The sequence below is a fragment of the Juglans regia genome, chromosome 13 (assembly GCF_001411555.2).
Source record: "Juglans regia cultivar Chandler chromosome 13, Walnut 2.0, whole genome shotgun sequence".
Lineage (NCBI taxonomy): Eukaryota > Viridiplantae > Streptophyta > Magnoliopsida > Fagales > Juglandaceae > Juglans > Juglans regia.
In genome coordinates this window covers 26,502,441-26,521,134 of record NC_049913.1, presented here as the reverse complement: position 1 = coordinate 26,521,134, position 18,694 = coordinate 26,502,441, and the positions used below count along the sequence as shown (strand labels likewise).

Sequence of the window (18,694 nt, the reverse complement as noted above, 5' to 3'; positions counted from 1 at the left end):
TACTCTCTCTTGGGCCCAAATTAAAAACTTCAAAACATTTATCCCTCTCCCTTCTTTTCCAGCTGGCCCTCTTCTTGGACTGCTCCAAAACCTGAACTTGGTCATTAATGAATTGATCAAGGGAATTAACCTAAGCCATCAGATCATTGGAGCCTCAATATCTTGTGCTAAGCTGTGATACTTGCTTTGACCAGACTTTTTTTCTCATCAGCAAAATCTTTCCTTTCTGAGCCAGTTTCCTCATCCACTAGCATTTGACATGTCCCCTATTCTACTTTGGTAATCGTAGTAACTTCCTTTTGTAGCTTTGTCTCCCTTTCCTTTTCAGGCATTGATTTTGAATTTTCTAGATTCCTTAAAAATTGCAGACCTTCCATCTTAGAATCACTAGCCTTAATTATTGTAGTTTCCATAGCAGGATCCTGAATCCACTCCCGAGACTCAGTGTTGCCTTTTTGGGCTTCATCCCTATCCTCCCCACCCTTCCTCCATGATTGTTATTCAGATTTAGCAGACTGACTATCCCCATCACCATACCTCTTTTGATGAAATTCACTTTCCTTAATTGCAGGGGCCCTTAGCCGTACACCATACTATTGCTATCCACCATTACTCAAGACATTAGAACAAGCTTTATGGAGTGTTTGATTACTCCACACTTGAAAAAAAAAAGTAGGCAATCATTCATATTTAAATTGCACCCCAAGACTTTTTACCTTCAACATTTATGAACATACCTCTTAAGAGAGCTTTTGTGATGTCAACTTCCACCCCAGAAATTTCCCCCAACCAATCCCTCTAGCATCTGCATGGACTTTGAGAACCCTCCCTACATTTTCTCCAATCTGATATCCCATTCTTGTGTCATACAAGCAAATGGCATATTGTAAACTTGAATCCATAACTCCTTTTTATTGAAAGGCACCTCATTGATCTACATGCTGCCATAAAAAACCTAAAGGCACAGAAGCCATCAATCAAATGACCATGGTCTGCCATTGATCACTCGATGCATGTCCTTCTCCTTGTTGAACTCTATGAGAATCTTGTTGACTCCAACTTTAAAGAATTGGATCGATCCAACTCTCACACCTCCAAACCTTTGTCATTGTACTCTTGAATGTTTCTTTATTAATAGATTTATCAGCCACAATCATGGCCAACAAACAAAACTAACCATGTTACACTGCTCTAGCCATTGAATTAGATGGTAGAACCAACCATTCTTTTTCCATCTCAGTGAGACATAACCCCTCCCATTGCTTTGCTAACTCTTCCTCCATAACCACCTCTTCAAACCAACCACGCTAGCCTAAGAGACTCACTCTATTCTAGAGAAAAACCTCACCCAACAAAGAGAGGACCCGATTTATATTTTCTAGGACCCAAATTGAGAAAAAGATATTATAAATTTATATATGCAAGGACGAAACTAGAATTCTTATATAGGGTGCTGAATATATATATATATATATAAGTTTGTACAGTGCAAGAATTAAAAGCTAACAAAAAGTGTACCCAAGTAAATATTTGATGAGTTGCAAGTTTGAATGGAAAATAAAAAATAAACTTAACATTAATCTTGTCTTAATAATGTTCATTGCAGGAAAAACTCGTTCAGTTTTTATTTTATTTCAAAACATAGTATTAATGATATTTATGTTAATGATATTTATGTTAATGATATTTATGATGTGTAAGGTTTTTGACCGACTTGCCCACATATTGTTCGACATAAGTTTTCAAAATAAAAAAGAAAAAGAAAATGGGTCTTGAACAACTTAAAAAATGATGAGCAACTAATTTAACCATATGTGTAATAAAATTAATCGAAAAAAGAAAATTACGTTTACATGAATTAATGAACATAGATATGTTCATGATACGGAATAGAGTATTTATGATATTGAAAAGAAAAAGTTCTTTTACTACAAGAATCTTTAAAATTGCTTTTACAACAGTTTATGAGCGTATACTTGTTTGAAGGAAAATTATTTTCACTAGTACTTGTATAAAAAAATAAAAAATAAAAATCCTGGAAAGGAGGGAAACTCCTGCTAGCTCTTTCTACATCTGTTTTCTTAAATACATTTTGTATGTATATATATATATATATCAGTTCTTCTGGGGGCAACCGGGGTTGCGTCCCCGCCGCGTCCCCGCACATGCCATGTCAGCATTTTTAATTTTTTAAAATTACAAAAAAAAAAGAAAAAAAAAACGAACGAAGAAAGCGGGAAATCGAAATGGGTCTCCATTTTCATCCATATGCGCCTCTCCCGAACCCGAGCTTCTCTCTTCAAGGTGGTCTGTGGCTGGGACGCTCGTGCGAGAGCTTAGCCGTGCGAGTGCCTAGCTTCTCTTCCATTTCCGTCAGTTGTTGCGGTCGTCGTCGTGGGACAGTCCACATCTCTGAGTCGCGGTCGTCGTCGCGGGTGAGAGAGCGAGTGGTCGCCGTCGTGGGGGAGAGAGCGACTGGTCCATCGTCGTGGTGGAGAGAGCGACTGGTTTTGTGAGTCAAGGTAGCCGAAGATTCAGATTTTCAATTTTTTTTTCTTTAATGTGGTTTGGCCGCTGGAACAAAAAGAGGAAATTCAATTTATGTTGCAAATGTTTTTCTCCATTTAATGTTTTGGTCTACTTTACTTCAATTTTAATTATTTCTCTTAGGTTTATAAAATTATTAGATAATATTTGAAGTCTGGTATATGGTATAAGAAAAGAAAATTTTTCTTTTAAGATCCAACCACGTAGAAGAAAAAATTTATCAGCTCTTGAAAAATGGTATAATTTCTTGCAATTAAAAAGCCATCAATATTTCTGGATGTGTACAAATTACAATAAACACTCTGTTACCTTCATACTTGGATGAATCAATGAGATAAACATATTGGGCAAGTCTTGTGTGTTGTCTGGTACTCCTATGAATGATGGAAGAAAAGCTAGATCAGAGTTGCAAAAACAAAAACCTCATTTACTTGGGTTATTGCTTCTCATCGTTTAATGGGCAGTCCCAAGTTAAGTTGGCAACTTGGATGATGATCTTGTGATTTGTTTGATACAGAAAACTCTGACACCGTGAACCCATACTTGTTATAATTATATTTTAAAATATGATAAATGATATTTTAAAATATGTTTGTCATAAATTATACAACTTGGAAATTCTAATAGTTTATAAAACTAAATGGATTCCATTAAATGAAACATTTACCTATTCTTTTACCAACATATTTTATAGAGCCTTTTTTTTTTGTATAATTTATGCCCCCTTTTTTTGACCTTCTAATCTTATAGGTTTATGACACCACAACTAATTTTGTGCACATCAATCTTATTCCATGCACTTACCTAATTTTCTAATTTTCAGGATTTGCGTTTGGTTGCCTCTCAGTATGGGAAACGGGAAAGAACATCCATCTATGCTAACTCCTCTCATCAATACAAGCTCCGCTACAAGCATACTAGTTGGGTCAGACCCTAATAGACCTGGTGGTGGAGAAACTGAAGCGCCATGTACATCCTCTACAGTTGAAGAAATTAATATGGATAGACCAAATCCACAGGAAACCAAGGATTGCAGTGCCGAGACATCTCAGAATGTTGAAATTGATTGTGATGATATGATTGAGGAGCCAAGGTCGGGGATGGAGTTTGATTCTCTTCAAGATTTAGTGAGTTATTATAAGGAGTATGGTAAGAAGTGCGGGTTTGGAGTGATGACAAAAAGGACTGAGAGGGAAGAAGATGATACTGTTAGGTATGTCACCCTTGCTTGTGCGTGTGGTGGGAAGGCCCGTAATAGAACTTTCAATGTCGCCAACCCACGTCCGACAGGAAAAACAGAATGTAAGGCAAAGATTAATGCCTTAAAATCTGATGGAAAACTTCGGTTGACTACGGTTCATAATATCCATAATCACGGGCTTAGTCCAAAGAAATCTCGTTTCTTTTGATGTAATAGAGAAGTGAGTGATGCCGTAAAAAGAGTTTTAGATACAAATGATATGGCTAGTGTCCGAATGAACAAGAGTTTTGGATCTCTTGTTGTTGGTGCGGGCGGGTACGAGAACCTCCCATTTCTGGAAAAGGATTGTCGTAACTATATCGACAAGACAAGACATCTACGACTTGGTGCAGGTGGTGCTGGTGCACTTCGAGAGTATTTTTGTAGGATGCAGTACAAAAATCCTGGGTTTTTTGCGTTGATGGATTTAGATGATGAAGGGAGGTTAAAGAATGTCTTCTGGGCAGACCCACATAGTAGAGCAGCCTACCAATATTTCGGTGATGTGGTCACATTCAACACCACATATCTGACCAATAGATATGGGATGCCGTTTGCACCATTTGTTGGTGTAAACCACCATGGGCAGTCAATCCTCTTGGGAGCAGGCTTGATTTCCAGTGAGGATACTGGGACCTTTGTGTGGTTATTCCAGACTTGGTTGCAATGTATGGATGGTATAGCTCCTAAAACTATTATCACTGACCAAGATAGAGCGATGAAAAATGCAATTGGTATTGTTTTCCCAAATACCCGACATAGATTTTGTTTGTGACATATACTGAAGAAAGTGCCATAAAAGCTTGGCTCCTATGGTTCCTACAAAACTGGGATGAAAAATACATTGATGAAATGTGTATATGACAGTCAAAGTATTGATGAGTTTGAGACAAGTTGGGTTCAGTTAATTACCACGTACAATTTGCATGAATGTACGTGGTTACAAAGTCTATACGTTGATCGTGAGCATTGGGTTCCAGCATTCTTGAAAGACTGCTTTTGGACTGGAATGAGTACAACGCAGCGGAGCGAGAGCATGAATGCCTTTTTCGACGGGTATGTTAATGCTAAGACGAACTTGAAAGAGTTTGTTGACCAGTTTGATAATGCATTGAGAAAAAAGATTGTGAATGAAAATGCTGCGGACTTCCACTCATTTAGTGTCACAACCCCCTGCATATCTAGATCTCCAATTGAGAAGATGTTTCAAGAGTTGTACACAAATTCTAAATTCAAGGAAGTACAATAGCAGGTTACCAGCATAATCGATATGAATCCAAAGTTACATAAGAGCATTGGTGCAATACAAACATATTTGGTAAAGGATGAAGTTCATTTGGGAGAGTTCACTAAGCAAGTTACATATTCTGTGGACTTGATTGAAGAAGATTCAGCTGCAAAGTGTTCTTGTGGATTATTCCAGATAAGAGGGATATTGTGTAGGCACATTTTGGCCGTATTCAGATGTAATGAGATTACATATTTGCCAGATAGTTACTTTTTAGATCGATGGAGAAAGGATATCAAACGGCGATACACGTTGATCAACAGTAGTTATGATGCGGGGAACAACGGGCAGATTCTAATAGATATTCAGAGATGTTGAATATTTGTTATCAGATGATTACTCTTGCAGCAGGTTCAAAAGAGCATACTCAGGATGCAAAAACTAAGTTATATGCAATGATTGAATTGTATCGTGCCAACCATGAACCCCCATCTCTGACCCAAACGGATTCTAATGTTCCAATATCAGCAGGGGGCACAATTATTGTCGGTGGTTCTGGGCAAGTACGTAGTCCAAATTTTGTACGTGGGAAAGGCAGACCCCCATCTCTGAGGAGAGCATCCAGGATGGAGAAAGATATGCAAAAAGTTAAACCGAAGATCAAAAAAGCACAAGGAAAGGGAAAACGTAAAGAGGTGCATCTATTTAATATGACATGTATGTTTATATTTTACATAAGCAAATATGAAAATTATATGCATTTACTTGTTATTTCATTGTTAGGGAGATGTAAGAGATACACCCATGTTGAACACACAGAGATCCTTATTTGGCCATGAGGAGAATGAACTGGCCAATGCTGGACACATTGGCCAGTTCTTACAAGTATTTTTGACCACAAGCCTTCTTGAAATTTCTTGTTGTACAAATTGGCTGGTTCTTACAAGTATTTTTGACCAGGCCAATCCAGAGAACATAGCTTTTGACATTGGTAGAACCGAAATCCGAGGAACAGTGATTCAAAGTCAAGAAAGTGTTAGTATATCCCAACTTTTTGTTTGGTTAATCCAAAATTCATGGTTACAAATAAGACATTAATATACACATTTACTTGGGTTACAGATGCAAATTGGATTGGATGGATCACAACCGATTGACTTTGGGTTGGATGGATCACAACCGTTTGAATGATTTGAGAAAATATATAGCTTTTTAGTATTGTGTATTGTATATTGTGTTTCCACTAATTTAATGCACTTTTATGTAATGAATGTATTAGACTTTATGTTAAATAGCATTCTGACATCCATTTGTATTGGGACGTTTTTGTGAACTATTTGATTTGAATCTGAAAATTGATTTGTGATGGAAGATTAAAATCTGAAAATTTATTACATATTTCGAAAGTTGCTGAGCTTTTAGGTTGGTAGGATGCAGTACAAGGCTACTTTATGACCATTGTGCAGAAGAAACGGCATACAGTAGCTAGAGACAAAAAAAGAGATGGAACTAATAGCTTGCAGCAGGTCGTCATGATCCTTGTGTTGTCCCATGAGGTATTACCCTGGTTTGTAGGTCTAAGTTTTATTTCTGTTTTCTTAGATTGATGACATGCAAAAATATTATGGCAGAAAATGGTTTGAGTCCATGATGGAAGATTAATATAAAAGCCTAAAACTTGAGTATTTGTGAACTATTTGATTTGAATCTAAAAATTGATTTGATTTGAATCTGAAAATTTAGTTGAATCGGAAAATTGTATAAAATGGTTTGAGTCCATGATGGAAGATTAATATAAAAGCCTAAAACTTGAGTATTTGTGAAATATTTGATTTGAATCTGAAAATTACTTTGATTTGAATCTGAAAATTTAGTTGAATCTGAAAATTGTATAAAATGGTTTGAGTCCCTAATGGAAGATTAATATAAAAGCCTAAAACTTGAGTATTTGTGAAATATTTGATTTGAATCTGAAAATTACTTTGATTTGAATCTGAAAATTTATTTGAATCTGAAAAATGTATAAAATGGTTTGAGTCCATGCTGAACTTTGTTTGAGATTTTGACTCGGCTGTGAATTATAGGTTAATGTCATTTTCGCTTTCTTGTTCCGGCATTTATTGTGGTGAGCCTGTTACCGCAAAATGATATTATATTATCTGATTTTATAAGTTTTTGGTATTTATCTCTTATTTTATCAGTCGTTGGTTGTGATTTGTTTGATATTTATTGTAGGATCGAAATATATGATGGTGACTTTGGTATAGAGATATTGTCTCAAATTTTCTGGGGTATGATATGATTGAACAAGAGCTTTGGTTTCACAGTCTGTGGAAGACTCCACGAAAGCATGAGGTCGGTCCTGGGATTTGCGTTTGGTGGGGGTGTTAGCACAATGGAGGGGGCTTTCCTTGTATTTGTGTTGTATGGCAGCATGGGATTTGCGTTTGCATTTGGTGGGGGTCTTGGGAAAGCATGAGGTCTCGGATAATGCCACTGCATATCCATAAAAAAAAAACGGAAGTTCAATTTTATTTTCCTTCTTTCTTGGCACATGCATGGCAGCAAGAATTTTATGCCATTTGCGTTTGGTTGCTTTTATGGTGTTTTCCCATGTACCATTCTATTCTGGGCAATCTTTATGTTTCAATGAGTAAATGTAAAGTTAACATTCTATTCCCATGTACCATCTGACCATTTACGTAGCCCCATTGTGTTTCCATTATTCTGGGCAATCTTTATGATAAATTCATGTTTATTTGATGTGTGCAGTCTTTGGGCATTCATTCTTCATCATCCAGATCCAAAATTCAATGAGTAAACGTAAAGTTAACAATACACAGTTAGACAACTCACTCTTGGCTTCCAAATGGAACATAAAAAGAAGAAAAATGTCTCAACTAAATCTCACACCAGTATTTGAACTGAATTCATTCTAATAAGCAATGATAATACCAATAAGCATTTCATCCAGATCCAAAATTCAATGAGTTTTCAAAAGTTATATACAATACACAATAAGCCTAAAACTTGCTGAGAAATAACACAGTAGGCAGCAGAACTGTTGAACTGAATATATTTATATCAAGTACACAGTCTAATAAGCATAACACAGACACCACCAATTTAAGTGTTACTTAAATACTACCAAGTAACATGCAACTACAAATAAAAAACCCTAATACAACCGAAGTAGTATGCGTCCACGCCTCATTTTAGTTTGTTGTTCCAGAAGCTCCTTCTCTCTATTGGATACCAGCAGCTCTCTCTTCTCGATTTCATCCACTCTTTTACGGAGCTCAGTCTTCGTCTTTTCTACATCGTCCATCATCTTCTCAAGCTCTTTCTCCTTCCTTAACAGTTCATTGTTTCTTTCTTGAAGTCGGAACTCAATTTCTTCATTACCATCTGCCCACTTGAAAAATTTACAGTATGGTAATCTCTAATCAATTTATACATATAAAAAAAATATTAGATGTATAACATATTCATCACTATAATTTACAAATGTTAGAACTACAAATAATGTAGTTACCTCTGTATTGTACTTTGGACACCCTAAGAAGGGTCGTCCTGGATTTCTTCTAGTACTTGAATATCTCAATGTGGCATCGACCTTATAGAAGCAGTGTGCTTGTCCCAAAGTACGTTTTGGAAATGATGAAGAAGACATTGATGATATTGATGATGATGATGATGACATTCTAACATGAATATGCCATCTATGAGGTCTATAATTTACAAGTACTTGCTTATAAAAAGAAAGAGGAGGACCATCCTCTAAACCTATCTATTGGTGATTGATAAAACTAAACAATATTTAATAAATAACATTGAATTAAATCTGCAAAGTACTCACAAAACCAGATCTAAATATAATATACAATTGCTATTTTTAACTCTTATCAGTATTAATGGTTTGATCATGGTGCATATACAAAAATGATAGAAACACAGACAATAAGCAAACTGTGCACCGGCACAGATTGGTTATAGGAGATACACAATGCATAAATGTTGAAGAAGTTTCGCATGATAGTGACAATAACCCCATCAATAACACCAGCAACCTCTAATTATAAATTTAAATTTAAAACAACATCACCAATAACACCATCAACATCTAAAGATAAAATTAAATTTAAACAACACCACCAATAACACCATCAACCTCTAATTATAAAATTAAATTTAAACACACCACCAATCTCTGACAACCATCCATACCCATGAAATTCATAAACCAACACCATCAACCTAATTAATGAGTCGAGCTAATATAGAAACCAACACAACAATAACACCAGCAACCTCTAATTATAAATTTAAATTTAAAACAACACCACCAATCTCCAACAACCACTTGCAAAATATCCAACAACCACTTGCAAAATATTCATACCAACGAAATTCATAAACAATTACAACAATAAAGAAACAGCAAACTACAATATCAAACTGCAGATATACAAAATTGGAGAATATAACCTTACCTGGGAGCGAGCCAAACTCTGTTTTAGCTCCTCTGTTCACTCCCACGACTGTGTCATTGGCAGTGAGGGTATGGAGTGTGTTTCGGGTTAGGGTTTCGGCTTAGGGTTTCGGGACTTTGTGGGAAGTGGATTTTAGACCAGTGGCTTCGTGGATTCGTAGGTGTGACTCTGTAAACATAGCTTCATGGAGAAGACGAAGAGAAACAGAAACCCTAACCAATGGCTTTGTGTTTTCATGGAGAAGACGAAGAGAAACAGAAACCCTAACCAAGGGCTCTGTGTTTTCATGGAGAAGACGAAGAGAAACACAAACCCTGGTTTCTCTCAGTGAAGAGAAATGTGATGGAGAAAAAATCTCACAAACCCTAACCCCTAATTTCTTTCGGAGAAGAGAAGAGAGGTTTTCATGGAGAAGACGAAGAGAAACAGAAACCCTAACCAAGGGCTCTGTGTTTTCATTGAGAAGACGAAGAGAAACACAAACCCTGGTTTCTCTCGGCGAAGAGAAATGTGATGGAGAAAAAATCTCACAAACCCTAACCCCTAATTTCTTTCGGAGAAGAGAAGAGAGGTTTCGTGTGCGGCTTGGAGAAGAAGAAATCTAGGGATCTTTGAAGAAGAAGACAGAGCGAGAGTGGGGAGAAGACGAAGAGAGGTTTCGGGCTTGGAGAAGAAGAAGGCAGACCGAAAGTGGGGAGAGGCCCCCTTTGCCCCCTAAGATTCATCATCGACATGAGGTATGCTATCTACAAGTAGAGTTGAGCAAAAATCTAAAAATCTAACTCTCAAAATTGGAGTCAAATTTGTTTTAATTGAAAGTCAGAATAGGAGTCGGAGTCGGAGTCGGAGTCAGAGTCAGAGTCAGAGTCAAAGTCAAAGTCGGAGTCTAAGTCAAAGTCAAAGTTGGAGGTGGCATCGGACCGACTCCGACTTCACTCCAATCCGACTCCGACTTTGCCCTTCGACTCTGACTTTGATATTGTATTAGATAACTAGAACTTATATAGTTAGTTAACTTCAACAATATACTAATATATAGTATGAGCTAATTATTATAAAAGAATATACATATGCTATAATATAAATTGACTAAATTGACTAATAATATTTTAGTATATGTAAACAGCATACCATGGGTACCATGTAACTCTAATGTATAAACACTAATCTATAAATTTATAATAGCATGCTATAGTAATGTATAATAACTAATGTAATAACATGTAATACTAATATATAATAACACTAGTATAATAACATATAATATTAAGTCTAACATATAACTATGATAGAAATAAGTTAGAAACTAATATAATAACATGTAACTTTAAGTTTAGTATAATAAGATGTAATTAAACACTATAGTACAAGTCCATAATAGGAATAACCTAGACATGGATATAAAATATTATGAGTTAATAACATGTAATACTATAGTATAATAACATGTAATTAGAAACTAGCTAAATAGTAATTGTTAAAAATCAAAAATCAAAATTAAACTTAGTGATAAAAAAATTATAAAAATCATAAATAAAAAAGATTATGGCTAAAAAAAAGATTAAAATTGATTTAGGGCTTAGGAAAAAAAAGGGGACCAAAACAAAGTTTAGGAAAAAATAGATTTAGAAGCCCAAAACTCTCGTAGCCCAACCCAAAAGGCCAAAACAAATCAAAACAGTATCATTGTGACTACTTCACCACAACCACACTAGTATGTTAAACGACATCATTTTTAGAAGGTAAAATGATGCCTTTTTACGTGCTTAGGAAGTTAACATTATGGGTGTAAATCGGTCTGGTCCAATCTAGGGGCGATGGACCAAAATTTTCAATCCATCATTTTTCCCAAACCAAACCAGACCGGAAACTATTGGTCCAATCAGTCCGTTTAGTCTCGCCCAATTATTTCTTATTATTTTTTATTTTTTAAATAAATTAATAAAAAAATTTATTTAAATTAAAATTAAGTGAATTATTAATGTAGATTATGTAACTAACTCATAAAAAATATTTTATGAGGTTAATGATGATAAATTAGATGAAAATTAAATCATTAACTTATATAATTACCATATAAAAATAATATATTAAATTATTAAAAATATTTTAATAATATATATAGGAGTCCGGTCCAGTCCAAAATTTATAGACCTTAGGACCAAATCGAATGATTTATGTCCATAGATTATAGGACCGAGACCCACCGGTCTGGAGTTCAGTCCGACCGGTTTTTTCGGTCCACACCAAACTCCTTACACCCCTACTTAACACCCCTTGATTGATCTCATCACTTTGACCCTTCAATATAATCCCCCTATCGGTCTCTCTCTTCTAAGAAACCCTAACCCTAAAGTCCCCAACCTATCGTCACCTCTCTCTCTCTTCTCCCATCAATGTTGCCTCTCTCTTTATCTTTTCTTGTCTCTTCAGGCTCGTGACCTCACCCTCGCCGTTGTTGTTCCTTTGTGTGCCCCTGCCCCTCGTCGCCGGCTCGTTCTCCTAAGGCCCACACCCTCTGCCTCTTACCCTTTACCTCTTGGTCTTTATCTTTCCTAAGTCCCTTACTCTCCAGATTGGACGATGTCTTTACTTCCAGATTTTGGGTGATTTTGTTTCTAGATTTTGGGTTTGCTTCAAGATTTTGGGGTTTGTGATTTTGGCCATTTTGCTTGTGATTTGGGTGATTTTGGGGTTTGTGATTTTGCTTTTTGGGCTATTTGGTTGTAATTCTGTGATTTGATGGTTGTGATTGGGTGGTTGTGGATTCGACTCGAAGTCTACACTGTCAGAGTGGAGTTTACAATGGTCGAAGTTGAAGTAGGAATTAGGGCATTCTAACTCCGATTGGGTCGGTGCTTAGCCTTATCTAAAGGTACAAGAGATCATCATAAGATAAAGGTACTACTACCCTACTATAAAAGGGGACAAAAGGGTAATTAGAAATTCTTACTTGGCTTACTACTCTTCTACTACCCTACCAAAGGTACCATATGAATGTAACTTACGAGTCCTAAGATGGGTTACAAAATGTTTATTTTGGGGTTATGGAAAAGCTAAATAAAGAATTTTGTACCTATACTTTGGAACCTTTAAAAAGTGAAGTTTTAAATTTAATTTTGGTGATCATTTAGATTTAAGCACTAAAACAAAATATTCTGATACCAATATATTCTAATGTACCGTTTTGATATTATATATATATTCTATATGTATATGTGCATATTATATATATATATATATATATATATACACACATATGAAAGAATTGACGATTTATAAAATGAATATACACTAATTAGAAAACAAAGGTAGATATATTAATGGTATTCTAAGGAAAAAAAAAAAGTCACAAATTTAAGTTGAGATGCACACAAAAGAAACAAAAGTCACAATCTTAAGTTAAAGTGAAGTGAAGCATGAGATAATAATAAAAACATCACAAACTTAAATTAAAGTGAAGGATGAGAGCTCACTTTATGAGTTAGATGTATTAATTGCTCATGTAATGAATGTATCAATATTACATCGGATAATATTTTGCATATTATCTACGTTTAATTCATTTTTAGTTATTATAACACATGAATCAATCTATATTTAATATTTGAATGTATAATAAACTCTATCCCTAATGTGTGATATTGTATTTTCTTCTCTTATGTAAGACTATTTGTAGCGAGATACATTAGCTGCAAATAGCCTTTTTTTTGTAGCAAATAATTGTTTGCAACAAAAGTATATTTTGTTGCAAATATACATTCTCTTTTGCGTACATTTTGTTGCCAAATAGACATATTCTTTTGCAATAAAATGTATATTTTGTTGCAAATATATATATTTTCTTTTGTAAATAATTATTTGCAACCAATGAACATTTCGTTGCAAATAGGCATACTCTTTTGCAAAGAAATGTACCGTTGCACTATTTGTAACTACTACGTACCCATATGATCGCAAACCTTATTTGCAACGATAATAAGTCAATTTGTAATGATAAAATCTTGTGGCAAAAAGTGACTGTTTGCAACGAAAAATTAGATTTTCATTGGGATAAACTTTCACCAACGTAGCAATATTTGTGAGAGAGTAGGGCAACGAGATGTCATTGTTGCTAATATTCTTTTATTTTGCAATGATTTTCTTCCTTGCAAAAAGCCCAATCTTCTTGTATTGAGGCAATTAATAGGGTGCGTCCTATATATCATGCATGCTATGAGCTAGACTAAATATTTATTATACAAACGGTTACAAATATGGTCGAAACCTAGGACTACAACATTGGCTGGCATGCATGCAGTACTAAAGCATATAGCTAGGCTAGCTAGTCATGCAATCTTGTAAACAACACTTTCTTCTATACTTTCTAAGCTAACCCTTAAATATTAGTACAAAAGTATTTCGGATTAATTTTGGTTTAATATAGCATTAACAAGTACAACACACTAGGAGAACCATTATTTAATTATAACGACATTAATCTTCACTACAAAAAAATTGTTTATTTACAGTCAGTTAATTCCAGTAAAATAACTATTTACAGTTAAAATGAATCTGTTTTGATCACAAATAGTCTTTTCACCGCAAACAAATAATCACAAATACTTAATTTTCTTGTAGTGACTCTTTGAGGGAGTGCCGTAGTACTAAAACTTATTGAGAGTTTAGGATATATGATATTGCAACGTACATTTTCATGGTTTAATCTGTACCTTATAGTGGGGTACGTAATACTTAGGGGCCCAAAAGCGAAATTTCCCCATGCATGGAGAGTATCATCGTCAACATAAGTTTCGGTGTTCATGATCAACTGCATGCATGGTTTGCAAGCATAATTGTTTTTTATTTTATAATGTTTTTTTTATTTCCTGCTGTCAATTATAGACCCAAGTACGTACTACTTTCTCAGTTAATTAATATAAGAAGTATTAATTAATATTGGAAGTAGAAGGAGATCAGATATTTTAAATTTTATTTCGGTCGGAATAGTCTGAACTAACAGAATATATAGATCAATTCATTTGCTGCTGCGTAATCAATATATATGACAGAAGAATTTCAAGCATTTGAAAGCATGCTTGTCTTGTTCATGGAATAGGTAGATATATATATATATATAGAAATATATCCTCGATCTCTGTGGTAAATTTATTCATCATATATATAAATGCTCTCGAAGAATAATATATAAACAATGTATAACAAAAGGAAATAAATTTAATACATGATGTATATGTATAACAAAGGAAATAAATAAAGGAAATAAACACGCAATTTCATAGGTTGATGGACGTTGCAATATTCGATCGAGCTGTAAAATGATTAGAATTTAATCTTCCACTTCATGACTTGGTATATATAGATATACTGAGCGCCTATTTATTGGTTGTAGTGGTCTTGCATTTGTCTCTGAATCCTGCAAAAAATAAGGAACAACCATCTTTAATTACTACATGAATATATACAATGCCCTCTTAATTTATACACTATAAGAAAAATGAGTATTTGTGACGGATTATTTACGACGAAAACAAACTCATTTTGACAGAAAAAAATAATTTTTACAGAAAATAGCTGACTATAATTAAACTGCTTTCTTGTAGTGTTAATTTGTTGCATTCGAACACTTAGGACGGATTATAAATTAATGTACGTATTAGAATAGAGAGTTTAAACATGTAAGATCAGTTCTACCCCGTTGTCTACCCTTTGGCTTAATCAATTAGCCATTCTACTGAATAAAATATAAAACGCCGTATTTTTTAGAAGGATTATCCTTATTTTTTCCAATTTGCATTTTAAATTACCAAAAATATTGGTGTTTGCGATCGATTACAACTTAAACTATCAAATTGTAATAATTAAGCTTCGCTCGCTTTCAATTTATTAAATCCGATTGTTAAATTAATTCATGAATAAAAAATAGTACATGAATTTTAACAAACGACTCATGTGATACGTCGAATTGTAAAACTAGTTTTATTGTGAAGTAGAACATAAAATCATTTTAATTTTTTAGTTTACTTTTATAAAGAAATTGAAACTTTGGATATCATGATATCATGTACATGTTTGATATATAAAGGAATAATCGAGTGTGAGAGTGGATATATTGATACTCACATCATGAACGGCCCCGCGAAGCAACCTAATTTGTTCTCGTGTAACAGTCCTCACCTGATCATGATGAGTTAACTTGATCAGAATTAGGCCGGGAAATATAATTTACATCTTTAATAGTAACAATATTACAAGAGTTGGCAAAAAAGAGGAACAAATTACATACCTTTCTCACGATGGTCCATACAACATTTTCATTACAAGGGGGAGTTGTAAGGGACCCAATATATCTGTAATACTTTCTACTGCCTATCTTTATGTTCTTTGGGTCGACGATTCCCACCGCTGTCACGTTTTCTCTGTTACCGGCAACGGCTGACAACAGATGCCTTATCTGTACCGCGTAGACATTATACACAACACAAGCAATTAGAGAGAGAGAGAGAGAGAGAGAGAGAGAGAGAGTCTTTGATTTTTATTTACCGATAACAAGAAAGAATCAGGGCGTCCAATCGTGTACATAATTCCAACCACAGCAACTTTTCCATCGGAACTCTCATGGACCATGTGCATCTCTAGATCAAATTTCCGGCCATTGATAGCATGTTCAGTGGGTGAGTGCCAATGGATCTGCATGAGTACATATTGAGTACCATTTATTTTAATATTTCCTGCGCCGCCTTCCCATTCCAGCTGCATTCACAAACATTAATTAATCAAGAAAAAGAATGGTTACGTATTAGTTCAAAGAAATCATGAAAAGGAAGGAAAAATAATTTGCAGATTTCTTAAGACTTGCGCATGCTCTTTACCAGAAAATCTCGCCAAACCCAGATTTCAAAGCTAGCTCCTAATTGCATTGTTTGTTCTTTTGTGATAATTAATATAATATATGGAAAGAAATATTACTATATCGCTATCAGCCTATCAATCCCATGACGTATGAAAATAGCTATATATTGATTTCTCTTCTAGTTGGTGTATATATATGGAATCGCACTTTTACTACAAGAAAAAAATGTATTTGTGACTATTTTTTTACGACGAAAAGACTATTTATGATCAAAACAGGTTTATTTTAACTGTAAATAATCATTTTATTGAAATTAACTGGCTACAAATAAACAATTTTCTTGTAGTGTTTATTGCATTCCCATTATTTATTTCATTCATTTCTCTTTAATAATTAATTCCCTCTTGATGATCTTTTGCTTACCATCATGTCATGGCCTCGATTTTTTAGAGTGGCATTAGAGGGACGGTAATTCCGATTAAGTCTCCCTAAATGGGAAACTATTTCCACCCTTTCATTCAGCAAATCAATCGGAGATTGCATTGATCCATATTTGCACAGGCTCCATTCAGGGTGAATCTCTCCCCATTGAGACGGTCCCTTTCCACTTTTCTCACTGTAGTCAAATTCTCGTTCATCATCTGCACCATTAAGGAAATTAGGGACCGGAATGAATACATTTATGTTATGACAGCACACCTTTACTAATACACAGATTTACGAAAATAAGGAATGTCTATATATACATGATCACCAAAAGCTGAATTACATTAATGGTAAAGAAGTTTGGTGAAAACAAGCATTATTATTATTATAGACAGATTGTTAAAAGAAAGTGAGAGAATAATGATTATAAGACTGATGAAAATCTAAGTTCTAAAATATAAGATTACTGAAGAAAACAAGACAAGATAGAACTACAGAAACGTCTCGAAGAAAGTGTTTGGAAGCGTCCTAGCTGCATGCGTCTATATATATATATATATATATATATATATATATATATATATATATATATATTGTGTTTTGCATGCATGTCGTGTCCATACATGTTCGTTTGATGGAAACAAAATAAGGATTTCAATACATGAGAAGCATTAATTTTGCCTTACCAACTTCATGAGATGTTGCAGGCCAGGATGAATGCAAAACAAGAACAATGATTAAGAAATAGCAAAACAAGAATTGGGTTACAAGCTTCATCTTTTCGATCTTGGAATTTCCACGATTTTGCAATATGATTTGGAGATGTTTGAGCACTCGGATGGGCATATATATATACATGACATGTGGCACCAAATCTTTCTATGCGCGCACATTGAAGAAAGGCGTTTGAAAATTGAAGTCTTTTTCTTGTTTATTGACTAAATGTCCATTTCAGCTAGCCGGTTTGAAAAATAGGAACATAATGAGAAATTGTCTCCAACCGCATGCACCCCTTTTTTTCACCGATATTTTAATTAATTACTGTTTAGAAGACGACCCAGGTGGCCTTTTTGTTGTTCTTTTACTGGCTTATAAAATCGTTCTACACATGTTTTGCTGGGGAAGAACACATCATTAACGTTTATGACCTGCGACGATTCTTGTTGGAACACAGGAAGGATTTGATGGATCTGTTTACTTTTGGGATGTATTTTATCAGCTTAATTCGTTCTTCCAAAATTAGTCAGTTACGTCGGCTTGGAGTTGGTGGCGCAAGCACTGGCGTATTGGTGTAAGAACTCAGAAGAGTCAAGGCTAAAGCAATAAAGCTTAGCTAATGTGAAACCCAGTACTTTCATTGATAATTCCGAAGGAAAACTTTCATTTGGCTATCCAAGTGGTTCGGAAAGAAAGAAAGAAACAAACAAAGGGCCAGGTGGCAGCATAATATAATTAAATGGACACGTGCACGATTCCAGCCTCCAAGTTAGCAATCGATTCTTCTGTGGCAGGTTTTTTATTTTTTTAATAAAGTCGTTGTGCACGGAGTCAAGAAAATGAACCAGAGAAGACAGATCGAGGACGAAACTTTATGTGTTTCAACTCCAATTTTAAACAATATTTTTGACCTGATGTCATTGACGTGGATGACTGATTTTGAGAAACATCTAGAGGATCAATGATGTCATCTTCAATGCTTCATTATGTTTCGTATAAAGAATATTATATTTGTAATCGTGAGTGTATAAATATAATATAATTATTTTAAAAAATATAAATAAATATAAAATTTATATGAAAAGAAATTAATTTTTTAATAATAGACTCTATTTTTTTTAAAGTGACTGTACAATATTTACTCATTTTATAATTATATATAACATTACTCTTTGTAAAACTCCAAGCTT

At 34.5% G+C, this 18,694-nt stretch overlaps 1 protein-coding gene across 1 annotated transcript; it reads right to left on the bottom strand.

The window, feature by feature from the left end:
* Positions 1-14,837: 14,837 nt before the first annotated feature.
* Positions 14,838-17,564, bottom strand: LOC108979077 (alpha carbonic anhydrase 7-like). Its single transcript, XM_018949659.1, has 6 exons — positions 17,474-17,564; positions 16,785-17,002; positions 16,052-16,261; positions 15,795-15,962; positions 15,632-15,685; positions 14,838-14,924 (listed from the first exon to the last, which is right to left on the bottom strand). The coding sequence occupies exons 1-6, from the start codon at positions 17,562-17,564 to the stop codon at positions 14,838-14,840; spliced, it is 828 nt and encodes a 275-aa protein (XP_018805204.1).
* Between the last annotated feature and the right edge of the window lie 1,130 nt (positions 17,565-18,694).